Source organism: Nycticebus coucang, chromosome 3 (assembly GCF_027406575.1).
Source record: "Nycticebus coucang isolate mNycCou1 chromosome 3, mNycCou1.pri, whole genome shotgun sequence".
Lineage (NCBI taxonomy): Eukaryota > Metazoa > Chordata > Mammalia > Primates > Lorisidae > Nycticebus > Nycticebus coucang.
In genome coordinates, this window is record NC_069782.1 from 119,982,168 (window position 1) to 119,998,004 (window position 15,837).

At 38.8% G+C, this 15,837-nt stretch overlaps 1 protein-coding gene across 4 annotated transcripts in view; it reads right to left on the reverse strand.

The window, feature by feature from the left end:
• HTR7 (5-hydroxytryptamine receptor 7) overlaps positions 1–15,837 on the reverse strand; it is a 330,604-nt gene that overhangs the window by 107,371 nt on the left and 207,396 nt on the right. The window contains exons 3-5 of one of the 4 annotated variants that reach the window (XR_008378790.1): positions 10,790–10,837; positions 8,081–8,556; positions 6,543–6,562 (exon numbers count right to left, since the gene is read on the reverse strand). Coding sequence is in view for 1 of the 4 variants with exons in the window: in XM_053583891.1 (XP_053439866.1) it covers position 8,556; positions 10,790–10,837 (49 nt within the window). In the remaining 3 variants the exon portion in view is untranslated. Of the gene's footprint in view, positions 1–6,542; positions 6,563–7,984; positions 8,557–10,789; positions 10,838–15,837 lie in introns of those variants that run through there. The other 3 variants (XR_008378789.1, XM_053583891.1, XM_053583896.1) reach the window with 3 other exon arrangements.

Sequence of the window (15,837 nt, forward strand, 5' to 3'; positions counted from 1 at the left end):
TTTTAACAATGTTGATTCTTCCCGTCCATGAGCATGGTATGTTCTTCCATTTGTTAATATCCTCTGCTATTTCCTTTCTGAGGATTTCATAGTTTTCTTTATAGAGGTCCTTCACCTCCTTCGTTAGGTATATTCCTAGGTATTTCATTTTCTTTGAGACTATGGTGAAGGGAGTTGTGTCCTTAATTAGCTTCTCATCTTGACTGTTATTGGTGTATACAAAGGCTACTGACTTGTGGACATTGATTTTATATCCTGAAACATTACTGTATTATTTGATGACTTCTAGGAGTCTTGTGGTTGAGTCTTTGGGGTTCTCTAAGTATAAGATCATGTTGTCAGCAAAGAGGGAGAGTTTGACCTCCTCTGCTCCTATTTGGATTCCCTTTATTTCCTTGTCTTGCCTAATTGTATTGGCTAGAACTTCCAGCACTACGTTGAATAGTAAAGGTGACAGAGGACAACCTTGTCTGGTTCCAGTTCTAAGAGGAAAAGCTTTGAGTTTTACTCCATTCAGTAAAATATTGGCTGTGGGTTTGTCATAGATAGCTTCAATCAGTTTTAGAAATGTGCCACCTATGCCTATACTCTTCAGTGTTCTAATTAGAAAAGGATGCTGGATTTTATTAAATGCTTTTTCTGCATCTATTGAGAGGATCATGTGATCTTTATTTTTGCCTCTGTTAATATGGTGGATAACATTTATGGACTTGCGTATGTTAAACCAGCCTTGCATCCCTGGGATGAAGCCTACTTGATCATGATGAATGACTTTTTGATGATAAGCTGTAATCTATTGGCTAGGATTTTGTTGAGAACTTTTGCGTCTATGTTCATGAGTGATATTGGTCTGAAATTCTACTTTTTGTTTGGGTCTTTTCCTGGCTTTGGTATCAGGGTGATCTTTGCTTCATAGAATGTGTTGGGGAAGATTCCTTCTTTCTCAATTTTTTGGAATGATTTCTGCAGTACAGGAATAAGCTCTTCCTTGAAGGTTTGATAGAATTCTGGAGTGAAGCCATGTGGACCAGGGCATTTTTTGGTTGGAAGATTTTTTTATTGTTTCTTTGATCTCAGTGCTTGAAATTGGTCTGTTCAGGAGCTCTATTTCTTCCTGGCTGAGTCTAGGGAGAGGGTTTGATTCCAAATATTGATCCATTTCCTTCACATTGTCAAATTTCTGGGCATAGAGTTTTTGGTAGTATTCAGAGATGATCTCTTGTATCTCTGTGGGATCAGTTGTTATTTCCCCTTTATCATTTCTGATTGAGGTTACTAGAGATTTTACTTTTCTATTCCTCGTTAGTCTGGCCAATGGTTTATCTGTTTTATGAAGAAACCAACTTCTTGTTTCATTAATTTTCTGAATTATTCTTTTGTTTTCAATTTCATTGATCTCTGATTTGATTTTGGATATTTCTTTTCTTCTACTGAGTTTAGGCTTAGATTGTTCTTCTTTTTCCAATTCATAAGATCTCTCGTGAGATTGTTGATGCGCTCTCTTTCTGTTTTTCGAATGTAGGCATCTAAAGCGATGAATTTTCCTCTCAAAACTGCTTTTGCAGTATCCCACAGGTTTTGGTAGCTTGTGTCTTCATTGTTGTTATGCTCAAGGAAGTTAATGATTTCCTGTTTTATTTCTTGCTGCACCCATCTGTTATTCAACAGAAGATTGTTTAATTTCCATGCCTTTGGGTGGGGTCGAGGATTTTTGTTAGAGTTGAGTTCCACCTTTAGTGCCTTATGGTCTGAGAAGATACAAGGTAAATTTTCAATTCTTTCAATTCTGTTGATATTTGTTTTGTGTCCCAGGATATGATCAATTTTGGAGAATGTTCCATGGGGTGATGAGAAGAATGTATATTCTTTATCTTTGGGATGGAGTGTTCTATATGCACCTATCAAGCACAGTTGTTCAAGGTTTTCATTTAAATCTCTTATATCCTTGTTTAATTTCTGTTTAGAGGATCTGTCCAGCTCTGTAAGAGGAGTGTTAAGGTCCCCTGTTATGATGGTATTATCAGATATCATATTGCTCAGACTGAGTAAGGTCTGTTTCAAGAATCTGGGAGCATTTAAATTGGGTGCATAAATATTTAGAATTGAAATGTCTTCTTGTTGTATTTTTCCCTTGACCAATATAAAGTGACCATCTTTGTCTTTTTTGACTCTAGTTGCTTTAAATCCACATGTATCTGAAAATAAGATTGCAACTCCTCTTTTCTTCTGAATTCCATTTGCCTGAAAAATTGTCTTCCAACCCTTGACTCGGAGCTTTAATTTGTCTTTTGAAGCCAGGTGTGTTTCTTGCAGACAGCAAATGGATGGCTTGTGTTTTTTAATCCAGTCAGCCAAGCTATGTCTCTTCAGTGGGGAATTCAAGCCATTAACATTTATTGAGATAATTGATAAGTGTGGTAGTATTCTATTCATCTTATTTGGTGAGAGTCCGTTGCTTAGTTTTATCTTTTGCATCAGTGTAGAAGCTAGGTTCTGTCCTTTAATTTCTGAGTTCTTACTTTGCTGCTGATCCATTGTGGTGGTCAGTGTGCAGAACAGGTTGAAGTATTTCCTGTAGACCTGGTCTTGTTGTGGTGAATTTCCTCAATGTTTGTATATCCGTAAATGATTTGATTTCTCCATCAATTTTTAAGCTCAGCTTAGCAGGGTACAGAATTCTGGGCTGGAAATTGTTCTGTTTAAGTACATTAAAGGTAGATGACCATTGTCTTCTTGCTTGGAAAGTTTCATTAGAGAAGTCTGCGGTCACTCTGATGGATTTGCCCCTGTAGGTCAACTGGTGCTTACTCCTGGCAGCTTGCAGAATCTTTTCTTTTGTCTTGACTTTGGACAGGTTCATCACAATGTGTCTTGGAGAAGCTTGGTTAGAGTTGAGGCGACCTGGGGTCCGATAGCCCTCTGAAAGCAGGGTGTCAGAATCTTTGGTGATATTTGGGAAATTTTCTTTTATAATATTCTCTAGTATGGCTTCCATTCCTCTGGGGCATTCTTCTTCCCCTTCTGGAATTCCTATAACTCGTATGTTGGAACGCTTCATAAAGTCCCATAATTCTGACAGTGAACGTTCTGCTTTCTCTCTCTTCTTTTCTGCCTCTTTTACTATCTGAGTTATCTCAAAAACTTTGTCTTTCACCTCTGAAATTCTTTCTTCTGCATGGTCTAACCTGTTGCTGATACTTTCCATTGCATCTTTAAGTTCCCTAATTGACTGTTTCAGTTCCTTCAGCTCTGCTATATCCTTTCTATATTCTTCATATCATTCATCTCTTATTTGATTCTGTTTTTGGATTTCCTTTTGGTTATTTTCCACTTTATTAGCAGTTTCCTTCATTGTTTCCATCATTTCTTTCATTGTTTTCAACATGTGTATTCTAAATTTCCTTTCTGTCATTCCTAACATTTCTGTATAGGTGGAATCCTCTGCAGTAGCTACCTCATGGTCCCTTGGCGGGGTTGTTCTGGACTGGTTCTTCATGTTGCCTGGAGTTTTCTGCTGATTCTTCCTCATGAGTGATTTCTTTTATCTGTTTCCTTGCCCTAATTGTCCTTTCACTTCCTCTTGCTCTTTAAGTTCTCATGCCTGTGGACTAAGGGTTACAGGACCAGAAGGGTGAGAAGGTTGAAGAGCAAAAAAGGGATGAAAGAAAGGAGGACCAAGTGATAAGAAAAACAAAGAAAAATAGAGAAAGGAGAGGGGGTGGGTAAAAGGAATATTGACAAAAAGAAGAGAGGCACAGAAAGAGGGAGACAGAACAATATACGTAAACAGTAGGGTACTTTGACACACCTTAAAAAAAAACCCACCTTCTGGCGGTGCCCAGTTGGGTGGTTCCCTTGAGGTCAGCAGCTCTTTGCTAACCTGATCAGACACAGTACCCCACCTCCACCACGTAGAGAGGAAAGACAAAAATGCTATAAATCAAACCAAAACAAGGAAACAGAAAACTTTATGGGATAAAATTGGGTGGAAAACCAAATAATAGCGGTAGAAACACTCACAAAAATGAAGTTCTAATTATTGAAAAAGGCAGCAATGGGAAATTATAATTAAACTAGAAAAATTGAGAAAGAAAAAGGATCTGTATGGAAAAGGTTGAACTTAAAAAACGAAACAACATCAACAACATCAAAATAACCTAAAAAAAACAACCAAACCAAAAAAAAAAGAAAGACAACCAAAAACAAAGCAGTATGTATATGTTATTGAATATTGTCTGGGCAACACGTGGTCTTCTGGGGTATGAGATGTTAATCACAGTTCCAATACAACTGGAGACTGCTGATTTCTCAAACCCCAGCAGGTAGACACCCTAAATCTCTCTTCAGCCCACTTAAAAGGCACTTTGAACTTGTTCACTTGCTGAGCAGAAGCTTTCCCAGGAAAGTGCTTGTCGCTGGAATCACTGCTGAAGTGGCTATCCACTTACCCAGTGTGCCAAAACTGGTCTCACTCTGCCCCTGAGGGTTAGGGCTGCAAGGCGGCTCAGACCCCGCCCTTAGGCTACTTGGTTGCTGGGTTACCAGCTCCCACCCAATTCTAGCTCTGCGACCCTGAGGGCAGAGCTTGCCGGGGCAGATTGCTCACAATGGCTCCCTGTGACCCACAGCCAAACACTATTAGCTCCGTCTGGCTCAGCGGCTCAGACTGGGGCCCTAGACAACGGCCAAAGTTCTCCGCACTCCCGCTCAGTCTCTCCCCAAGGCAGTTCAACTGAGTGCCAAGTGCAAAGACACCAAAACAGTTCACAGTTAAGGCCTTTCTGGTTTGCAGTCTTGCTGCTACTGAACTTACAGTTGTGGGCGGGTTTAGACGGATTGAACACTCGCGACCACTTGCCGGTTTTCCACTGTTTTAGTCCTCCTCTTGGGGTCCAGAAGTCTCTCGCTGACTCCCTGTATCCTCGCAGGGGTGATGATAGGCAGATCCCACCAGCCAGAGAGGCCTGGAGTCCTATCTCCCCAGACTCACGGTGCCCAGATGCAAGGTAGCTGTTACTCGGCCGCCATCTTCAAACAGCACGTTTTCTGAAGGCCCTTTCTTCCTGTTTTGATGTTTCAATGAAGTAAAGGTCAGAGGGCTTCTAAGAAGAAATGCTCCCAGTGTTCAGAGGAGCCCAGCTTTTACTGTGGGGAAATATGGAAGGGTTAAAGGAGTCTACCTGCCCTTGATTCAGCTGGAGGTGAGAAGCCCAAAAGAGCACCTGCTTATGTTCTCCATGTACCAGGGAATATCATTCTTTGAGGGCTCCAGTCCTGTGGCACATATTGGAGATGACAATGCAAATTAGAGATCAGCAATCATTTTCTGTAAAGGGTCAGATAATGAATATTTTAGGCTTTGCTAGCCTATAGTCTTCTTCACAACTATTCAGCTATCCTGTTGTGGTGTGCAGGCAGACAGACAATATATTTAAAAAAAGAGTATGATTGTGTTCTATAACAAAAATAGATGGTAAGGACTTGGCCCATGGGCTGTAGTTTGCTGATCCCTGATATAAGTGATGATCTGTATGATAAGAAACATGCAACCTTATACCCCATCCATGTCACAGGGAGATGTGAGACCTGATAGAGTTTATTATTATCAAGAGAGTCTGGAGAATGTTTTAATTTAATTTGGAACAGTAATAACAATGTGAGGAATAGTGAAGTAGGAAACAGAAGATGTTGGTTAAAGCCAAATGCTACCATTTAACTAGATGGCTAATTGCTTACCTTCTACAAATCTAAGTTCCCTGCTTTTGAATTAAAAAAAAAAATAAGAATAAGAACAGTTATAGTTGAGTACTCTCATAAAATTTAAAATGCTCTTTTCACATTTATCATCACATTAAATTCTCAAAGAAACCCCTTAGTAGTTATATAAGGTGTAAATACCATTATCTAATTCACAACATTCTGACATGGAGATATCATTATTCTCATCTTAAGAATAAGATACTGAAGGTCACAGGAGGAGAAAAGTGGGATGAAAACACTCTGAAACTCTCCATAGAAGGCCCTAATTTACCCCTAAGGGCAGGCAGAGAATCTCTCTTTATATTTCCTTGTCTTCCCTAATATCTAGGAAAATAGAGTTGCTACTATTTTTATGGATTTGGTAATTACATGGCAAGAGAGATCAAGGTATGTGTCCTACCTGTTCCAATAGGCTATCTGGGGGAATGGGAAGGAAACAGTTGTCAGTAAAACCTGGCATGTTTTCCCAGCAGCCCCTACAGGTGAGAAGGCTGAGACTCTCCCTTGCCTGGACCTGTGTGAAGACAAGGATGGTGGGTACCCAGTGAGTACCTTCCTGTGCTTTAAACTGCATCATCAGGGCAAAAGATACCTACACAAAGCACCATTCCCAAGTGTTTGAAATCATCCTAGGTATAGCCTTTAAACATTTTACATTTTTAAAGAACAAAGATCACAGTTGTTGAATTCCATTCACAAAGAACCCACACAGTGGAATTTGGCACTTACATAATTGTTTTCTCTGATTCTTTTGACGTAAGTTTTTCCTCTATTAAAGGGTACATAATCTTAATATAGAAAACTAGAAAAACATAGAAAAAATTATAAGACAAAAGTAATCCATGATTTCATAAGCCAAAATAACTACCAAACTGATTTTACAGATTGGTTTCATCTCTCTCATCCCTCCTGCCTTTTTGCAATGTGACTCTTTCACTCCCCACATCTACAGGTGGAGTTTGATTTTCTCTCCCCTTGAATCTAGGCTGACACTGCAACTTACTGTGCTGGTACAATGTGGCAGAAGTAACATTGTACAAGCAATGATGCTAGGCTTAAGAAGACTCAGATGAGAGCTTTTGTTTTTGCCCACTTGGAGCCCTGAATTACTGTGAAAAAAATAGAAAAAAAAGAAACAGACAATATAATGAAGAACAAACTAGAAATTGTAGAACTAAAATATGCAATAAATGAAATTTTAAAACCGAATGAGGCTGAGCATGGTGGCTCATGCCTATAATCCTGGCACCCTGGGAGGAAGAAAGAACACAAAAAGATTAAAAATATGGGTAAATACAATAAATATCCTTTCTCCTTTTAAGTTTTCTAAACTACATTTGACAGTTGAAGCAAAAATTCTAACAACATCTAATATGGTTCTCAATCTATGTACAGGAGATACATATTTAAAACAATTATAGTGGGAGGGAGTAAAGGGATGGAAAAAGAAGTAAGATTTCTACACTTTCCTAAAATTGACAGGTGTTGATATCAGTAGACCATAATAACATATAGAATGTTATACCTAAAGCAATCACTGGAAGAACTACACAAGAAAGATACACTCAATATCGCTATAGATCAAAATCAAATGTAACCCACAGGGAGGCAAGAAAAAGGAAACAGAAAACGAACAAGAGAAAACAAATGGAAAACAAAAATTTCTCAAAAAACACAGTAAATGAGATGAGGTGTATATTAACCAATGTGATGTAAGCGTTCCTAATTCTACGTGAAATCAGCACATTGTACCCCATAAATGCATTAATGTATACATGATCTATGTGTCTATGATTTAATAAAAACAAACAACAACAACAAAAAAAAACACAATTGTCGTGTCCTCCAAGCACTTGGAGGCACATGGTGGCTGAAGCTCGTACTCTGCAGGCCAGTCTGTTAAGTTTCAGGCCTCAGGACACGGGCAAGTTACCTAAACTCTTTGTGCCTCAGTTGCTCTATCATAGGGCTGTAAGGAGATTTTTAAGAAGTTAGTATTTACTTACAACAGTGCCTGCCGCATGATAAATATTATATACTTATTTTCCAATTAAATAATTAAATTGATTTCCCAAGGAGGGTCAGGAAGACATTCAATTGTTCCTGGCAGATACAGCCCCACTCCTTTTCTAGACAGGTTAAACTTCACAGACTTCTATAAGAGGTAGTTTGACACAGAACTTAAATAACTAGAATAGTGAGAGTTTTCACCAAATATGTTTTGCCAGCACACAAAATAGAGAGTGGAAGTCCTTATGGTGCATTATGTGAAGATGCCCTAATGGATTGTTTGTAGTTTTATCTGTCACTATAAACTCACCAGAGCAGCACAGTATGGTGGTTAACAGCATGGACTTTGAAATTAGATCACCTGGATTCAAATTCCAGCTTTTCTTTTCTTTTCTTTTCTTTTCTTTTTTCTTTTCTTTCTTTCTATATATTTTTTGAGACAGAGTCTCAAGCTGTTGGCATCACAGCTCACAGCAACCGCAAACTCTTGGGCTTAAGTGATTCTTTGGCCTCGGCCTCCTAAGTAACTGGGACTACTGGAACCTGCCACAATACCCGGCTATTTCTTTTTTTTCTTTTCTTTTCTTTTTTCTTTTTCTTTTTTTTTTTTTTTGGCAGTTGTGATTGTTGTTTTAGCTGGCTCAGGCTGGGTCCCCGCCAGCCTCGGGGTATGTGGCTAGCGCCCTACCCACTGAGCTATGGACGCCACCAAATTCCAGATTTATTATTATTTGCTGTGCAACCCTGGGCAGGCTTCTTAACCTCTTCATGCTTCAGTTTCTGCATCTATAAAAAGAGGGAAATACATAGTTAAAATGAGTTAATCCACTCAGTGTACTCAGAGGAGTGTCTGCCATTAAACCAAGTCGAAAGGCCACGTAAAGCCTCTTCATGATGGCCTGAATTCATTCTGGAAGCACAAAGATAAGAAAATGATTATGAACCTCAATGCAATATGCTGAAGGAAAAAGGGAAAATCCCTCCCTGTTTCATTATTTAGCAATGTTAGCTGCCAAGAGTGTTGTAATAGAGCTATCGGGACATGTCCCCACTATCCACACCCTGCTGAACATTGCTTTTCCAATAAATCATCTCTTAAAGATGAGCAAAAATTCACAAGCAATCTTGCCTAAAGAATTTTTTTTCATCTGAGCCAGTTCTAGCTGCATGCCCATGTGGGAGCTTAGCACATTTATTTGATGACAAACAGATTGGCCTGTTCAATAGGGAAATCTGAAAGGCTCAGTGCGTGATTTGAAATCTTTGCAATTCTTGGTCATAAGGAACTCCATGACTAAAGGGGTTTATTCTTAGATTCCTTGTGGCTGTAAATCAAAATACAAGATCATGCTTTAGGAGATATTGTTTGTAGTGTTTTTAAATGGAGTTTAAAATAAACTGTTATGATCTTTCTTAAACTCTAGGCTTAGAGTAGATTCTATTTTGGGATATTATTACTCAGTATGTAAACAAACTGCACCAAGATAAACTGTACATGGTTCCATAATTCCTCTCTGCTAAAGAATAGCAGCTGGTTACTGCAAAAAATTTAGCTTCCTATCTTTAGTTTCTCCTTTCCTCATTTACAATGGCTGGTTTCATACCAGAATCCAGCTATGACATTGAATAGATGATGAAACCCATGAACTAATCTTTCCATTTTATTCAACCTTGCAACAGGATATTCAAGACCCAAAGGAATTAGTATAAGGGTTAGATTTTATGCATCACAGAAAATAGAGAATATGTTTGGGTCTAATACAACTCAGACCTAATTAATTGACAATATAGCTCAGATTTTCTATTGCAGTTCCAGTATTAAATATTCTGTCCTATTCTTAGTAAAAACTGTCAAAAAATCTTGGAAACTCTGACAGCAGAGGATTCTTAATACATCTTTCAGTCATCCTACAACCCTGAAGAGCCATGTGCCCTGATTTAAGGTATGAAAAACATTAGGACCATAAAACTAGGCATCTCCTCTTATTCATAACAGCTGAGTATGGTCTGCCCGTTCCTGAAGTTCAAAGTTCAGTGCTGGATTCCTTCACTTGGGAAATTTGACCAGTGTTGCAAAGAAAGCCTCTGAAGGCAGGCCTCCAGGTTTCTTAAGAATTTCTGCTCCAGTGTGCTTTGGAAGCCTCACAGATTTCATGAGAATTTGGTGCAAACAAAAAGACTCTGCTGGAGGACTAAAGACTGTTTTAGCTGGGAATATTTGCATATCAACCCATTTCCTCATAGGGAATAAATTCAAGGGAGCAAGGCCAAGGTAAGTGAACTAGGAAATCCAAAAGGCACTCCAACCTTTATAGCTTTTCAGTGTGGACTCTGGAGTCTGGAAGCAGAGGTTTGAATGGCATCTCCAAAATTTTTTAGCTGTGTGATTAATCATAGTGTCATCCTCACAGAATTGTGAGGATTACATGAACTAAAACACCTACAATAATACTTCTAAAATGGCATTGTCTATTCTAAGGCACATATTATTATTATTAAGGTTTTTATTAGTATGATGTTCACATTGAGAGAGATTTACAATGGATGTTTGGGACACGGAAACTACTAAAACATATGAGCTGCCTACCAGTCCTGTCATAGGCACTCAGTATTCAATCACATAAGAACATACACGTGTAATCGGAAAGAAAAGGCAAATCCCCCATGCAGCAGAATCCCAACAATTTCTGTAGATACTGTGCCTTCCAAAAACTGAAACATAACTCCCTACCCTGTGAGTGTGGACTGCACATAGTGTGTTTCTTCCAAAGAATATTGTGCAGAAGGGGTGGGGAGCCAGTAACGTAACGGTGAAGAAACCTGCCAACCGCAAACTCGGACAGATGATCGAGATCACCATCACTAGTAATTAAATTATGTTAATTGATGTACCCAAATCCCAACCAACTCGTGAGAAAAACACCAGACAAACTTCAATTGAAGAACATTCAAAAAAATACCTGACCCAGACTCTTCAAAACCATCATCAAAACAAGGACAGTCTGAGAAAATGTCCCACCAAGAGGAGATGAAGAAGATGTGGCCACTCAATGCAATGTCGTGACTCCTAGAACAAAAAAAAAAAAAAAAGGAATTGTGGAAAACTGAAGAAATCTGAATAAAGTATGGATTTTAGTTAATAATAATGTGTCAATATTGGTTTATTCATTGTAGCAAATATACCCTACTAATGGAGGATGTTAATAATAAGAGAACTTGGGCGCAGGGTATATGAGAACTCCGTAGTATCTTAGTAATTTTTTCTGTACATCTATAAAGCTGCAAAAACTAAAGTTCATTTTTTTAAAAGATACTAGCATGGCTCACAAGGAATTCCCCAGGTAACTGGGGAGATGAACGAGTAATTAAATTAGAAATTATAATGCAATGCCATGTGTGTAACAATGGAAACATAAGGTGTGTAGAGCCTGCACAGAGTGCAGGGATTAACGCTGGTGTTGAGGGTGGTAAAATGAGGCTTTAGGAAAGAAGCATTGTCTGAGCTGCAGTTTTCAGGAATGAATCCCGAGGCAGGGAGCACTGGCCTCTGGAGCAGAAGGAAAAAGCCTCTCTAAAGACTTAGAAACTATTGAACTGTTCGCTGCTATCAGGTCATTAAGTTTTAGGGGAAGAAATGGCAAGACAGGGGATTGAAAAGGAATGGGGATCCAGATCAGAAAGGACCTGGTAACTGGACCAAGGACTGGACCTCTGGTAGCCAGAAGGAAGTTCAGCCCTTCAAAGTCACTTTCAAAAGGGGATCTGGAGGAGCAAAGCAGCAGGAAAGACTGCTAACGGGCATCTCATTCCCTTTGTAAATTAAAATGCCTGTCATTCCCCCACTGCCAGAAACGACAGCTGGAACATACTGGATCTGACCTACTTTTGATTCCATTTGTCTGCTGATGCCATTGGGCTCAATCTACCGATGGCTAATAGGCTCTTTCTAGAGAAAGATTTATAACTGGAGAAAAAGAACTAAACATTATAAGTTAGAAGGAAGAAATCTGAAATGGACAGAACAAATATCAAAAGGGCCCACTCCTTTAGGGCTGGTCTGGATGACAATTCCTGGCCAGTCCCAGTCTATATGCAGTTGACATGAATTAGGACCAAGTCAGAGAGGGTGGGGAAGTGGCAGACGCTGGGCTGGAGGGAGATGTGGAGATGCACTTTTACAATCAGATAGAATTGAGGTAAATACCATAGGGATTAGGTTCCAAACTGAACATAGGCCAGCAGCCCAGAAATCAAACAATTCTTCAGCATCCAGAGGTATAAGCATACGGTCACATTAAGAACAGCAGTGTGGGTCATTGATTTAACTGTGCAGATTGAAATTCCAATTTATGAATAAATGAAAAACAGGATTTTTAGTAGCCACATTATGGGAACAGGAAGGAATGCTAGTTGTCCCATAATGCCTGGAATAGTCATGTCCAACAAATATTTGTCTTGCATTCCACATTTCAAATTTTTTGTTGTGATTAAATACCCATAAAAGCCGGGCATGGTGGCTTGCAACTGTAATCCTAGCACTCTGGGAGCCTGAGATGGATGGATGCTTGAGCTCAGGAATTCGAGATCAACCTTAGCAAAAGCAAGACCTGGTCTCTAAAAATAGCTGCAGCTCGGCACCTGTATCACAGTGGTTACAGTGCTAGCCACATACACCAAGGCTAGCGGGTTCGAACCTGGCCCGGGCCAGCTAAACAACTGCAATAACAACAACAACAACAAAAATAGCCTGGCATTGTGGCAGGTGCCTGTAGTTCCGGCTACTTGGGAGGCTGAGGCAAGAGAATTGTGTAAGCCCAAGAGTTTGAGGTTGCTGTGAGCTGTGTCACGACACCCTCCTGAGGGTAACATAGTGGGACTCTGTCCCAAAAATAAAGTAATTAATTAATTATTTAATTAAATAAAAATAAAAATAGCTGAGTGTTATAGGGGGCACCTGTTGTCCCAGCTACTTGGGAGGCTGAGAGGCAAGAGGATCACTTGAGCCCAAGAGTTTGAGGTTGCAGTGAGGTATGATGCCTTGGCACTCTACTGAGGGTGACTAAGTAAGTCTCTGTCTCAAAAAAAACTTTTTTTTTAATGAAATAAAATAAAATACATATAAAATTTACCATCTCTGCCATTTTTTAAATGTATAATTCAGTGGTACTAAGTATATTCATATTGCTGTGCAACTATCACCACTATCCTTCCACAAAACTCTTTTTATCTTATCTTTAATTACTATACCAATTAAACAATAGCTCGTTCTCCCCTTCTTTCATCTGTGGCAACTACCACTCTACTTCCTGTCTCTATGATTTTGAATGCTCTAGCTACCTCACATAAATAGTATCATACCATATTTTTCTTTTTGTGACTGGCTTATATCACTCAACATATAGTCTTAAAAGTTCATCCATGGTGTAGCATATATCAGAATTCCCTTCCTCTGTAGGTTGAAACAATAGTCCACAGTAAGCAAATACCACATTTTCTTTTTCCATTTGTCAGCTGATGGAAAATTTGGTTGCTTCCATATTTTAGTTATTGTGAATAATTCTGCTAGCTTGAATGTGTGTTTGTGTTTTCATTTTTAACAAAATAAGTATACAAAGTAAAAAGAAATTTAAATAGGGAAAAGCTTATTGGATGAAATGAATATACAATACCCAGGAGAACAAATTTTAAAAGAACACATTGAGATGTTCAATAATAACAAACAAACAGAAGTCCTATTTTCCCCATACCTGGTCTCATGTTTGTGGGATTCCCATTTCCACCAATGGTGGAAAAAAAAAAAAAAAGAATCTTAAATTTGACATTTTAAGGTAATTTAGCCTCAAGTTTTAAAAAGTCCCCTTCAGTTGTAACAATTTTTTTTTCTTAATTCAAAATGGAATTCACAATTCAAACTCCCTCTCAGAGCAGTTTGGCTCCCTATTCCCACGTTCAAAGTTCAGCACTTTCCCTGCTTACTCACAGGATAGTACCTAACTAGCTCAGATGTTTACATAATACCTGCTCCATATTAGCATGGGCCATCTGGTCTACCTTCAAATGCAGCTAGTGCACACTAGCTTTTAAGTGCCCTCTACTGGTGTCTGCAGACAGCCGTCTAGACTGGGTATTTGGAGATAAGATGTTGATTCCTGCTCTTCTAAAGCTTCTAAATATAGTGGCCAAAAGAGTTCAAGAAATAAATGCCTGAGGAAGAACCAGAAAGACTGTCTTATTCACCATTCCAGATAATCGCATGATGTCAAAACCATCGAGAGGTAGATAATTGAATGTGTTCTGTCTCCGGTCCAGGCAACTCCTTGAACTTATACATCCAACTAGTATGTCACACCTACATCAGGTATCTGTAACACATTTTGAACTGAACATACTCTACTAAATTCATAATCTTAACTCCCCCAAATATGGCCTTCTTTCAGTATTCTTTAAATAAATAAGTTAATGGATCATCCACCCAGCTACCTGAGCCAGAAATTTATAGTTCATCCTGAAAAGCTCCTCTCCCTCGGCCTCTGTATACTCAATCATCAGGTCTCATTCCTTTAACATCATGAATCTCTCACAAATCTGCCCCCATATGTCTGTTGCTTTAACCTCCTAAATACCCTTCATCTCTCTGTTTTCACTGCCACCATCCTAGGCCAAGCCACTCTTGTCTCTTATCTGGACCCCTTCGACTGCCTCCAACTGGTTTACCTATATCCACCCTGACCTCCTTCTAATCCATTCTTTCCATTCAGAGAGGTATTTGCTAAGTGCTAAGTAAACACAAAGCCATTGACACAGACACATATACGCACACACCCCCTACCTCCTAAGATTCTTAGATGGCTTCTTACCACTCTAAGGCAAAGACCAAAATCTTAGTGTTTCAAAGAGTCCTAAGAAATACCTTTTAATTCCTCCCACTGGGCTCAGAAACCCTCCCCTCCTCACACACTCCCCTTCACTTTTCAGGCTCCAGGGACACTGGTCTGATTCCAGTTTCTTGATCTGAAGACATCCTCCTATCATGAAGCCTTGGCATCTGCTAGTTTCTCTGTTTTAAAGGCTACTCTCCCTGCTTAATTCTTGTTTGCATGGCTAATAGAAGCTCTTCTTTCTGATCTCACCATTTCACCATTTCCTTGGGGAGCCTTTTCTAATCCTGCTAACAATGTAAGTTCCCCTTACTGTATGGACTCCTTCTAATGTTTTAGTTTGTATGTATGCATGTGATTTTTGATTAATGGATATATTTCTCATTAGATACAAACTTAATGAGATCAGGAACTATGTCTGATCCACTTACCATTTTTATGTGACCAGAACAATACACGGCATGTAATAAGGTGATATATATAGAAATATATATATATATATTTCATTGAATATGTAACTGAATGAATATATTCCACCCAGAAATCATTGGGTAATTATATCCCCTGAAGTGCAGGTATCGATACTTGTGATATTAACTCTCAATAAAAGAAATGATTTCGGATTAGGGAGTTTGGGTCCAGTCTATAGCACCTATTAGCCAGGAAAACTTAAAAGTAATCATTTAAACCATCAGCAGTAAACATTGAAGTAATAATAATACTTGTTTTCAGGGGAGGGGAGGATGGATGGAGGGAGGGTAATTGGTGCATCTTACAAGGGTACATGTGAAACTTACTAAATGTAGAATATAAATGTCTTAACACAATAAATAAGAAAATGCCATGAAGGCTATGTTAACCAGTTGGATGAAAATATTTCAAATTGTATATAAAACCAGCACATTGTGCCCCATGACTGTATTAATGTACACAGCTATGATTTAATTTAAAAAAAAAAAAAACTTGTTTTCAATCACAAGGCTGTACTAGAAAAATACATAAAACATGAATAATGCCAAGAAAAAAATTCCTTTCAATTTCCCCCACAAGCTTTAATTTTATATTAGTGTATTTGTCAGGGTTCTTCAGAGACAGACCAACTGAATATATGTACAGAGAGAGAGAGAGATGAGAGGGGATTTAAGAGGGAAATTGGATCTCAAAAGAATAGAAACTGTGAAGTCTCATG